The sequence below is a fragment of the Lithobates pipiens genome, unplaced genomic scaffold (genome assembly GCF_037356315.1).
Source record: "Lithobates pipiens isolate NorthernLeopardFrog02 unplaced genomic scaffold, aLitPip1_a1.2 Scaffold_69, whole genome shotgun sequence".
In the NCBI taxonomy this organism is placed as follows: Eukaryota; Metazoa; Chordata; class Amphibia; order Anura; family Ranidae; genus Lithobates; species Lithobates pipiens.
Genome location: NW_027507891.1, coordinates 307,620 through 319,852, shown reverse-complemented (window position 1 = coordinate 319,852; position 12,233 = coordinate 307,620). Strand labels below are relative to the sequence as shown.

Genomic DNA, 12,233 nt, shown 5'->3' with positions numbered 1-12,233 from the left:
GCATCTCTTAGATTGGAACGTCCCCTGTGAAAGAAGACAAGGAAGCATTTGCCATTGTTCCCGTGTCCCCGGCGGAGGTTAGAGATCTGGACTTTGCCAATGATGCCAGTAAGGTTCTCTCGTCTATTGCTGGGAAGTTGGAGAAGGGGACCATTACCCAGAACGAGAGGAGGTAAGGGGCAGGTCATTGATGAATAGCTTGTGGTGGGACCGATCTCACAAATTTCTTTCCTGCAACCACAGACCGTGTTCACAGTGGAATCTCTCCCGCCGAGGCATTGTATTCCCCTGGTGCCAGGACCCCCACCCCAGGGCCGGTCCTACCATGTGTCCCAGTGGGTCCATTGGTCCCAGTCAGTACTTTGAGGAGGGCAGCAATTTGAACTATGGTCACCTCTCCTATTTACCCAGCAAATTGACGACTGAGATTTTTTTTCCAGCAGTTCTGTATCATGACGACAACTGCCCCAACGAGCCGTTCAGCCTGCCCCCCGCACTGCCCTAGCCTGCCCCCGCACTGCCCTAGCCTGCCCCCGCACTGCCCTAGCCTGCCCCCCGCACTGCCCTAGCCTGCCCCCGCACTGCCCTAGCCTGCCCCCGCACTGCCCTAGCCTGCCCCCGCACTGCCCTAGCCTGCCCCCGCACTGCCCTAGCCTGCCCCCGCACTGCCTTAGCCTGCCCCCGCACTGCCCTAGCCTGCCCCCGCACTGCCCTAGCCTGCCCCCGCACTGCCCTAGCCTGCCCCCGCACTGCCCTAGCCTGCCCCCGCACTGCCCTAGCCTGCCCCCGCACTGCCCTAGCCCGCCCCTTGTAATTTAACATGACGTCATATAATTAAGGTACTGTTGCATTGGAAATCTAACTTCATGATAAATTGAAATGTTTGTTTCTATGAAATAATGGATGTGGGAGCCTTTTTGGTGGGAGTTTTCTTACGGGGGGGGGCTGGGGGCGCAGCAGCATTTCATTCTTGGACCCAGGCAGCTTAATGTCTTGGGCCAGCCCTGATGCCCCCCACCCGGGAGAAGATGGTGATTGGCGGCTTTACCAGCCATTAGCGAAGATCGCATGTAAAATCAGGGGGACTGGTTGTACCAATCATGTTAATTGCTCAATCAACTTGGGTACATTCAACCTGCCCATACATGGTTTGTATTGTCTACGGCTGGATCCAAAGCACCTGGAAATACTGAATGACAAGTCTTCCCTGCTGCAGACCATTGTCCAGACATCTCCGCTTTCTACCATAGTCAGATGTTTGCCCCCCCCCCCCCCAGTCTCATTTTATTCTTGGGGTGTGACTCTCGCTCTTCCTTTCTATGATTCAGGGCGGTGACCAAACTCCTGGAGGAGTTGGTTTATTTTGTGACAGCCGGAGTGAATTCTGGGCAGGATGTTCTGGAGGTCCTGGTGAACAAACCCAACCGCGAACGCCAGAAACTGATGCGGGAGCAGAATATCCTGAAACAGGTGCAGGTCGTGTTCTGTATGGGTGGATCTACATTTGGAGTGTTGACATGCTGAGCATCGTTTTGTTCCTCCCCCCTCCCCCGCAGATTTTCAAGCTGTTGCAGGCCCCGTTCACGGATTGTGGTGATGGTCCAATGCTGAGACTGGAGGAACTGGGGGATCAAAGACACGCGCCCTTCAGGCACATCTGCCGGTTGTGCTACCGCGTCCTGCGCCACTCCCAGCAGGACTACCGCAAGAATCAGGTATTTTTAATGATGCCTGAAAAGTGTCCCCCCTGCTGAGCGCTATTCACATCCAGCGTGGTCAGGGAACGTGCCGTTATTATAGTCGGCCTGACTAATGTTAGACTTCAGGGGCTCCACCACTTACACATTTTCAAATATTTATATAGAAATCCTTTTATTGAAAAAACAAGGGAGCTGCAGATAAGAAGATATTGCTCACAAATTTATGACATCTATGCCGTCCGTACTCCTTCTTCCTCTTCTTCCTCTTCTTCCTCTTCTTCCTCTTCTTCCTCTTCTTCCTCTTCTTCCTCTTCCTCTTCCTCCTCTTCTTCCTCTTCCTCTTCTTCCTCTTCTTCCTCTTCCTCTTCCTCTTCTTCCTCTTCCTCTTCTTCCTCTTCCTCTTCTTCCTCTTCCTCTTCTTCCTCTTCCTCCTCTTCTTCCTCTTCCTCTTCCTCTTCTTCCTCTTCCTCTTCCTCTTCCACCTCCTCTTCCACCTCCTCTTCCTCTTCTTCTTCTTCCTTCTCTTCCTCCTCTTCCTCTTCTTCCTCTTCTTCCTCTTCTTCTTCCTCTTCCTCTTCCTCCTCCTTGACGTATTTTTCCATTTTTCTTTCTCTCTTCGAAAGGATGACCTTGTGCTCCCCTTAAAACGTGATCCCTTTTTATGAGGGGGTTGGCAGGGCTGGGACAAGGGGTGGGCAGGAGGGGCAGCCGCCTCTAGAGAACAGTCATGGGGGCGCATCCCACTCACCTGCCACTGATCTGGTGTGTGCATGTGGTGGTAAGTAAACACTCAATGCCAAGAAGGGGGCAGCGGATGGGCACAGGGTGGTACACCCATCCCATGGCACGCATTAGCAACAGGCAAGATGGGCATGGTTCTGTATCCTGTTCTGACAACCCCCCCCCCCCCCCCTTCGAATGATACAGGGCAATGCACACATGCAGGAACTGTCTACTGGGTGATGTGGCATCAGTGCCCCCCTTGAATTTGAAGACAATACGTTACATAATCCGGTTGAAAGGAAAAAAAATGAGTTCAAACAATAAAAGGGAAAATAAATACATAAAACATCTAATATGTTTGACCGGATCGAATAAAAACATTTGGACGATCTGTTAGATGATCTTCTCTGGGCCGTCCCTCAGCTAATATGCCAGTCACGTTCCCCCGGTGTGGCGTTGGCTTCAGATCTGTCTGAAATGGTCCTCAAAGCCGACTTGAAGACCAAAACCCTTTTTTTTTTCTTGGATGGAGTGGGGGGAAGGGTTATGTCATCTGTCTGCAATTGGGGAGATGTTTTTTCACCCCCTTATTATCTCAGACACAACAGGATATGAGAGGAAATTCCATCCTACAGTTATCTGAGCAAATCTCCACCGCTGGAGGATCTCACCTATTTCTGTCAGTCCTCCGGGACAAATCTAGTGAATGTCCTGCGCGGGGACACCGATGGCAGCAAAACCTTGGAAAGTAGAAGGCGGTGGGGGGGGGGGGTGTTGGATTTCTTCAGATGCTCAGTCGGGTCTCGAGCCGTGTAGAGGAGGAAATGATTCTACTTGGGAAGCTCCCCCAGGAGGGGTGGCCAAAGTTTGGCTTGAGTTGGCTACTGGTTTTGTATTAACGAAGGAAATTGCTTAAAGGAGAACATGTGACGTCCAACTTCAATTTTACTCAGTTGTGTACTATAACAAATGGTGTTTCAGGGGTTCACATGCCCCCCCCCCTATCAGGGCTTGGTACTATTATTGGTACTGGTAAAGTCAGGATCTGCAGTGGTCATACAGATTATACCTCAGGGTCCCTCAAATTGTATCGGACGGGGGCGCCGCTCCTTGTATCGGACAGGGGCTGCAAATTGCACCTTAATATACAGTGGGACCTTGGATTATGGGCATAATCCCTTCCAGGAGAATGCTTGTAATCCAAAGCACTCTCATATCAAAGCTAGTTTCCCCATAGAAGGCAATGGAAACGAAGAGGATTCGTTCTGCATTGACTTCTATTACATGGAATACTGCATGTTGCCAGAGGTGGTGGGGGGGCGCTGGAGAGCCTCAGAAAAACTCTAGAACAGCTCGGCTAAACTCGGAAACACTCGGGAACCAAACGTTTCTGAGTATTTCCGAACGGCTCCGAACCGTTCCACGTGACCCCGTCGCCCCTGCACCTCTGGCAAAATGCGCTACTGCACACCCCATTAGCTTGAATTCTGTTGTTTTTGTGAGACAACACTCGCACATCGAGTCAGAATTTAAAAAAAAAAAAAAATGTGCTTGTCTTTCAAAACGCCCCTTAATATCGTTACTCTTAAACCAAGGTTCCACTGTAACTCAAACAATAGTAAAGTGTCCCCCAACCCCCCCAACAACGTCCTTTCCGACGAAGGGCATTGTATATTTTATAGCTGCTTTTGGTTGTGTGACTTGTTATTGCAGAGGTGGAAGTGTTGTGTGTAACGCCCCCTTCTGTCTGCCCAGGAATACATCGCCAAACAATTTGGCTTCATGCAGAAGCAGATCGGATACGATGTCCTGGCGGAAGACACGATCACCGCGCTACTGCACAATAACCGTAAGCTGCTGGAGAAGCACATCACCGCTGCCGAGATCGACACCTTCGTCAGCCTGGTGAGGAAGAACCGGGAGCCCAGGTGAGACGGAGGGCTGGGGGGGGGGAGGGGGAAGTGCTTCCTCCTTCCAGGAAAAGGAACTGAGAAGACTCAACAATGTAACCTAAAACTACACAAACCATTCCGCTGGAAAGTATAAAGTCGAGTAGAACCCCTAAAATGCCGGTCATGGAGGAAACGCAAAGCCCGGCTGCTGATCACTTGACCAAAAGTCTGGGTCTTCGGCCTCATCATTTCCCCTGAAGCAAAACATTGTGTGCTTTGAGCTCCTCCTTCCCTTCATCGTGGGGAAAGGTCCTGGGGGAGGTACTGGGGCAGGTTTTTTTCTTGGAAAGCCTCCTATCACATCTTGACCAATCCCAAACCAGGCCCAAGACAAGAACTTTTGTTTCCTATTAGATTTTCAATCTTACAATAGTACAAAAAAAAACCCCCAATCCTGCCTCATAGGTCCTTCAGGTCTCACCCTATTGGTCTAAAGTTTGTAATCTCCCCTCTACCTGTATTCTTCATATAGAAGGCTTCAGGATAAGAGATTGGGAAGAACTGTGTTGAGTTGACCCGTTCATGTGGACCCCAATGATCTCCATGAACTATGACCTTTTATCACCTGTCAATGGCATATAGAAATATTCCAAAGTTTCAATGTATAAATAAGAGGAGGTTCTGTTTTCAAACGCCACTTTATGCATCGACATTCCTCCATAAACCCAGTCTCCCTGGACAGTATGGTCGCCTGCTGCACCATCCACAGACAGCTTTACTCTTCAATACGACAGTTTTACGTCTAATTGCAGTACAGAGGATGTGCTTTCTGGTCTTTTGAAATGCAAGAGGACAAGGACTTTCCTAAACCCTGTCTCTACAAATAACACTGACTGAGGGAGCAGGGCAGAAGTGGGGAAGGGTCTAGCTAGGACTCGACTAACCAGCACTAAACAGGAGGGGAGAGACCAATCACATAGAACACAAGTTGCAGTGGCCCAAAGTCTCATGTAGATGTCCGTATAGTACTGAGCAGTAAAAAAACCTGAAGCAGGTCAATACAACGCATGGAAAAAATGATGGCACAGGACGTTGGTGTGGCTCTTCAGGAGAACCCCACACCAAAAAAAAAATGGAGTGAGGTTCCCCCTCCCCCACCAAAATCTGTACCAGACCCTTATCCAGTCATGCAGGCCAGGAAAGGATGGGGGGGGGTTGGGCAAGTGTCTACAACCCCCCCCCCCCCCCAACTATACCAGGCCACATGCCCTCAATTGGACATTTGGACATGTTTATTTTTTAATAAAGCGCTTGTCAAACTATTTGTCTATTTTTATGTACTCTTGACTTTTTTTTTTTTTTTTTTTTTGGTGAAAGGGGTAGGGGTACTAATATACCCCATACTCAAATTGGCCCCCAGATCCTGCCCTCCAATATTTCAATGTTGCTGACAAGGGCCCCTGGCCCGGAGGTTATGGGGGTTCCGGAAGAGGGGTTACGTATCGGAATCTGGAAGCCCCCTTTAACAAGGCGGGCCCCCAGATCCCGGCCTCCTCCAATGTGAATGAGTATGAGGTACATAATACCCCTACTCCTTTCCCCAAAAGAAGTAAAGAGTACATAGAAACACAAATACCATTTTTGACGAGTTCTTTATTAAAAAAAAATAAACCCCACCCCCCCCCCATATAAATGCAGGTCAATCACGATGACTTTTGAACTGCACGAGGAAAATAAAAACTCCCTCCAAACACAACTGGTCCTGACGAGAGACACTTGCCGAATGACAGGTGAGCATTGGGGCGGGCTCACCTGATGACCCCACCCCCATGTTTACCTGTCATTTGTTTAATCACTTTGTTGGGAGTACAAGAGGAGGATGGATTGGCTGTATAAGGACCCTGAGTACAGTTGACCTGAATGTACAGGTATGTCCTTCACAAGCTGTTCAGATGCCTTCAGAAAAGAATTTGGCCACCTTTATGGTTTTGGAGAAGACCTCTGTGTATGATGGGATTGGCTGACTTTGTCCTTTTCTGTTCTGGAAGGTTCCTGGATTACCTCTCGGATCTCTGCGTGTCCATGAACAAATCCATCCCCGTCACACAGGAGTTGATATGCAAAGCCGTTCTGAACGCTGCCAATGCCGATATCCTCATTGAGACAAAGTAAGAAAAGACTCGACTGCTAAGTTTCTCCAAACCTGGATGGTGTTACTGGCAAGTTAGAGTAGTTTGGGGTCAATTTACGCGTTTTCCTTTTCTTCAGGCTGGTCCTGTCGCGTTTTGAGTTTGAGGGTGTGAACAGCAGTGAGAGCCCTCTGGAGAACGGAGAGGACGAGGAGGAAGTTTGGCTTTTCTGGAGAGATGCCAATAAGGAAACGAGAAGTAAAAGTATTCGAGAGTTGGCTCAGGATGCCAAGGAAGGGCAGAAGGAGGACCAGGATGTCCTCAGTTATTACAGGTATTGGGTGGGCCGGCGGGTTTGTGACTTCTGCTCCAGAGTGATGTATCATATATTTCCACTTGTCCTCTCTTGTTCAGGTACCAACTAAACCTCTTTGCCCGTATGTGCCTGGACCGCCAGTACTTGGCCATTAATGAGATTTCCGGCCAGCTAGACGTGGATCTTATCCTGCGCTGTATGTCTGATGAGAATCTGCCATTCGATCTGCGAGCGTCTTTCTGCCGGCTGATGCTGCATATGCACGTGGACCGAGACCCCCAGGAACAGGTGACCCCTGTGAAATACGCCCGTCTCTGGTCAGAGATACCTTCAGAAATCGCCATAGATGAGTAAGTCAATGGTCAGAGATGCCCCTTCATCCTCCCTTTATTGCCACCGATTTTGTTCACATCCAGAACTTCTTCATTGCGAACATTTTCACTAAAATGTGTTACTTTGTGTATTCTATTAATCTTTGAACTGTCCCGGAATAGAAGATGCTGTTTTCTCTAAAGGGATCTTTCCAAGGAAGCCCGTTTTATTATTTAATCTCCGCTCATTCCTTTCATTGCTCTAACCCTCTACATGCTCTTGCCCAAAGTTGTATGTAAACCCTAAATCTTTTCGGTTAGGGGAAGCTTTGTCCCCATTTTATAATGGCCTCTTCCCCACAACCCTGGCCCGGTGGTTGTGGGGGCCTCTGGGAAAGGGCTTACCAGATTCTGGAACCCCCCATTAAAAAAAGGACTGCCAGATACCCCTTTCCTTCCCTTATGTGAATGCAGCAGGGGTACACAGTATCCCTACTCATTCAGAAAAAAAATAACATAAAAGTAAACACTTTTGAGAAATCCTTTTGTGTTTAATAAAAAAAAAAAAAAAAAAATCCTAAAGTCCCCTGTAAATCCACTGTCAGTCATGATGCCTGCTGAGTTGCCAAAAATCTGCTGGACCTGTTGCACACAACCGATCCTGACCGTCCTCCCGGTGAAGAATAGCTTCTCGGTGAGCTATATGTAAAAGAGGCGGCGATAATGGCGCCATCATTCACCAAATACAGCCAGTGACCATATTTGGGCTGTGATGGCAATGCTATCCCCGCCCCTTTCCATACATGTCAAGGGATTCCCGGCCATGTATGCCAATGTGAGGGTGGTGGTTGCTAGGGATGCATTGGGTGCCAGCACCCACTGATTCCTTAGAAACCATTGACAATGGCAGGGCGTTCCCTGACAAAGCATGGCGTAGGACGCACTTGCACAGAGCTCTGAGCATTAATCCTGAATTCTAACTGATCCTGTGATCCTCAGACATCTTACATACCACAGGCTAACCTGGGAAAGTTCCCCGATCCTGCCTCGTCATGTCCCCGTCAGAAGAGCAGAAAGCCACCGCCGCTGCTAAACTCGAGCTATATCGCAGACAAGACGGCAACAGTAGCTATCGCCGTTGATATCAGTTGTGAGGGGTGCCTCTAACATCTCCATTTTGGCTGTCCTTTAGTTGTGGAAAAGTAATTCCCTTGAGGAACGTATTCATTTGTGTCTCATCAGAATACGAGGCTGTGCACAAGCCTGCAAAAAAAATTCTCTAAAATTAGGAGGACACCTCGGGTGGATCTGTAGTCTGCTCTCCCCAAGGACCCCGCAATGAAAGGACCACTGGTGGTCTATCGTTACTGTGAACTAAATATGCAAGTAATTTGGGAAATGAGTATGATGGTGATAGTGGAATACCCACCCCTAAAATGCTAGCCCTATGTAACCACTTATTTGAGACATCCACACTTCCTCGCTCATAGTCATTATACCCAAACCAGGGAAAGACCCGCCTAGACCCAGACTACCCTGAATCCTACCGCCCTATTTCTTTGCTGCAGGTCAATATTGAAATACTAGCCCAAAGTACTTGCCCTCCGCCTCAATCAGATCATCTTGAGTCTGATATCCGCGGACCAAGCAGGCTTTATCCCAGGTCGCAACACCTCCTTTAACGTAAGGAAGCTATATATTAATCTGCAAGCCATACATACAATACATGATGATATTGGATCATGAGTGGCGGTAACCCTAGACACAGCAAAAGCATTTGATTCAGTGAAGTGGAGATACCTTTGGAAATGCCTCGAGGGTTATGGACTTGGGCCTAAAGTCATCAAATTACTACATCAAGACCCAACTGCCAAAGTGGTAGCCAAGGGCTGGCCCTCCTTGGTGTTTACCCTCACTAGAGGAAGGGCACAGGGCTGCCCGTAATCCCCACTGTTGTATACCCGAAAAGCAGAGCCCCTCGCCATCTCTGTCCGAGAAAGCCCGGAGATCCATGGATTAAGTCTTGGAAACTTAACAGAGAAAATCAGCATGTATGCCGATGACACGCCGTTATACTTGGCTGACCCGGGTCCCTCCCTACAAACCGCACTACAGACGATAGAGTGGTTTGGGTCGTTCTCTGGTCTTAAGATTAATTGGGAGAAATCACAAATCCTCTCCATTGATAGTTTTCCACCATCCAGGATACACACCCAACTCCCTCTATGGCGAGCAAGCCAGATGTAATATTTAGGTATACATACGTCTCAATCCCCGGCCAATTACATATCTCTCAACATAGAGCCCCTCCTCGCCCTTTTCAAATCTAACATACAAACTTGGACCCGTGCTTATTAACCTTATAAAAATGGTATTACCTAAAATACTATACATCTTATGGCATACCCCGATTTATGTACCCCTAAAAAAAAACTTTAAATCCCTGGAGGCTCTCCTCAATCCTTTTGTTTGGCAGACACTTAAGAATCCCGGAGATCTAGGGGGCACTGCCCTTCCAGACTTTAATCTCCATTACATGCTTCCCAGCAATCTCAACTGTATCACATTGACAAGATGGGGATAGGTGCAATATTCTATGCCCACAATGGGCTTTATGGACCTCAGACCCTCTCTGTGCTGTGGCAGTGGGCTCAGGGGGAGCTGGCAAGACCCTATTATACCACTGTAGGCACATCTGGGACCTAGCTATGATTAAACTTTGGATACCTCAACTTAACGAGTTCACTCCCATATGGCTCAACAGGACTTTGTCAGAATCCCTACAGATTCCCAACACCGAGATCTGGGGCACGAGAGGGATCTACTATTTACATCACCTACTCTCTGAAGGACTCAAGACCTTCAATGCCCTTCGCAAAAAATTCATTCTCCCCAATAGTATGTTCTTCAGATTCTTACAGATCCGCCATGCTATGCACTCCCAGTCCCCCCCCATTCCCCCCCAATTCCCCTCCACAACTCCTTTCCAATGCATTCATGGCTATAGTTAAAAGCGCAGATCCTCCAAACCTGATAGCCACCTTTTTACAACATGCTTAGAACTCCTACATCCACCAAAATGGCTTATGACCTTAAACCCTGGTGGGGGAGAGAGAGGTGGGAGCGTTGGCAGACGAGGAATGGAGTGAAGCTTTAGATTTCATCAAAATTGTCTCCCCCCTAAACTCTTTGGGCATACTTCACCCCGTTGAGGGTAGCTAGATTTCGGAGGGGGCAGTCCTCCAACTGTCTATTGTGTCAGCAGGGAACGGGTACATTTTCACTTGATTTGGGCATTCCCCATTATTACAGCCATTTTGGAAGCAAATTGGAAATTTCCTACATGACAAGATGGGATCCCCACTTACCATGGACCCGAAACAATGTCTGTTGGGAATATTCCCTGACCCCAAAATGAATACATTTATGAAGATCTCCTTACATGAAAACTTTATTCTCAGCCAGGAAAATCATTGCAAGACAATGGATGAGATCAGACGCCTAACGTTTCTGAATGGAAAGCAGATGTAAAGAACTTCCTCCCCTACAAAAAATGATTGTATATAAACCAGGGATGCCCAACCAAGTACAATAAAATTTGGGATCGTTTGCTACAAGATTCCGAAACGTATAAATAAAAAAAGGGACCTCCCAAATGGGTCCCTCACGGTTTGTAGTAACCACGTGTCTTTATTACTAAGCAAGTCTCACCACTTGAACCCTGATGGTGAAGTCTCAATCTTAGTATCTGATGGAACTCTTTATTTACATGTAACAGATGTATTAACCTGGGAATGCTCTCGTACCAAACGTAAAAACACTGACAATGGGAAGCTGAGGTGTGTGTGTGTGTGTGTGTGTGTGTGTATACATCAGTGTATATAATATACCTTTTCTATGTTTCAGTATATTTGGCTTCATGCCTTACTGTACAGTAAATCTTTGGTTTGAGAGCATTTTGTAAGACAGCAACATTTTTTAAATATATTTTAAAATGATATACAAGTAGTGTCACGTCACAACTGAGTATAAAAGAGAAGAGAGGCGCATCTAAGTGTAGCAATATTGTTACATTTAATGAAGGTACAACATTTAGAAACATATCGCTACACTTAGAGGCTCCTCTCTTCTCTTCTATACTCTGGAGCTCCTGCTGGATTTTGCTTCTAATCCCCTTGCGGAGGATTCCATTTGTAGATGGACATTTTATGGTTACACAACCAATCACATTGCTAGAATCTTTTTATGTGGACTATAAACTGAAAGACCTAGGAATAAATGGTTGTGGAACGTATCGTTTGAGTTTCCGTTATTTCTTATTGGGAAATGCACTTTGATATACAAGTGTTTTGGATTACAAGCATGTTTCTGGAATGAATTCTGCTCGTAATCCCAGGTTTCACTGTATATAGTTTTGTTAGTTTGTGTAAATCCTAGGAATGAACTTATTTGCTCCCCTCTTGGTTATTGAATATCCAAAGAAGTTTATCTGTCAAATGTGTTTTTTTTTTTTTTGCTCTGTGGAAGTTGGGAAGGAAGTGGAGATGTAAGACGTGTGACTTTACATTATTTGACCTCTTTGGCACTTCTCTGGTCTTCTCCTCACAGCTATGACAGCAGCGGGACATCGAGGGACGATATAAAGGAGAGATTCGCACAGACGATGGAGTTTGTGGAAGAATATTTGAGAGACGTGGTCGGGCAGAGATTTCCGTTCTCCGATAAAGAGAAGAACAAGCTGACCTTTGAGGTGATGTAACTTTTACTTCGCGGTGCTGGACTACTTCCTCAGCTGGTATCCCAAATGGGAACGGGGGTCCTTTGCTTATTACAGAGCAGTCTGTAGGTACAAAGGCCCTACATAAAGGGGTCTTATCCTAACATCTTAGAGCGAACGATAAGAATTCTTCAAGGTTCTTTATTGAATGAAAATGTTCTTGGATATACCAATGCGTTTCAGGGTTATACAACTGCATTTCTAGACGGTGAGAACCTGGACCCAGGAAGATCTTGGACTGCTCTGATTTCTACATTTGGCATCCCAACCTTCAGTCAGAGGCAGACATTACTTCCCTCCTTGATGCCCATTGGGCCCAACAATCTCTTCTGAGTACTGGTTCCCTCCAGCTAGAAAATCCTGAGAAAGGAAGAGTGCGGTTGTC

At 47.2% G+C, this 12,233-nt stretch overlaps 1 protein-coding gene across 1 annotated transcript in view; it reads left to right on the top strand.

Annotated features, from left to right (window-relative positions):
- Positions 1-12,233, top strand: part of LOC143959277 (inositol 1,4,5-trisphosphate-gated calcium channel ITPR1) — a gene marked incomplete at both ends in the record, with an annotated part of 56,071 nt that overhangs the window by 22,742 nt on the left and 21,096 nt on the right. Inside the window, 8 exon segments of the mRNA XM_077467952.1 lie at positions 12-172; positions 1,329-1,470; positions 1,557-1,715; positions 4,179-4,351; positions 6,364-6,483; positions 6,584-6,778; positions 6,859-7,110; positions 11,680-11,821. Coding sequence (XP_077324078.1) covers positions 12-172; positions 1,329-1,470; positions 1,557-1,715; positions 4,179-4,351; positions 6,364-6,483; positions 6,584-6,778; positions 6,859-7,110; positions 11,680-11,821 — 1,344 coding nt within the window.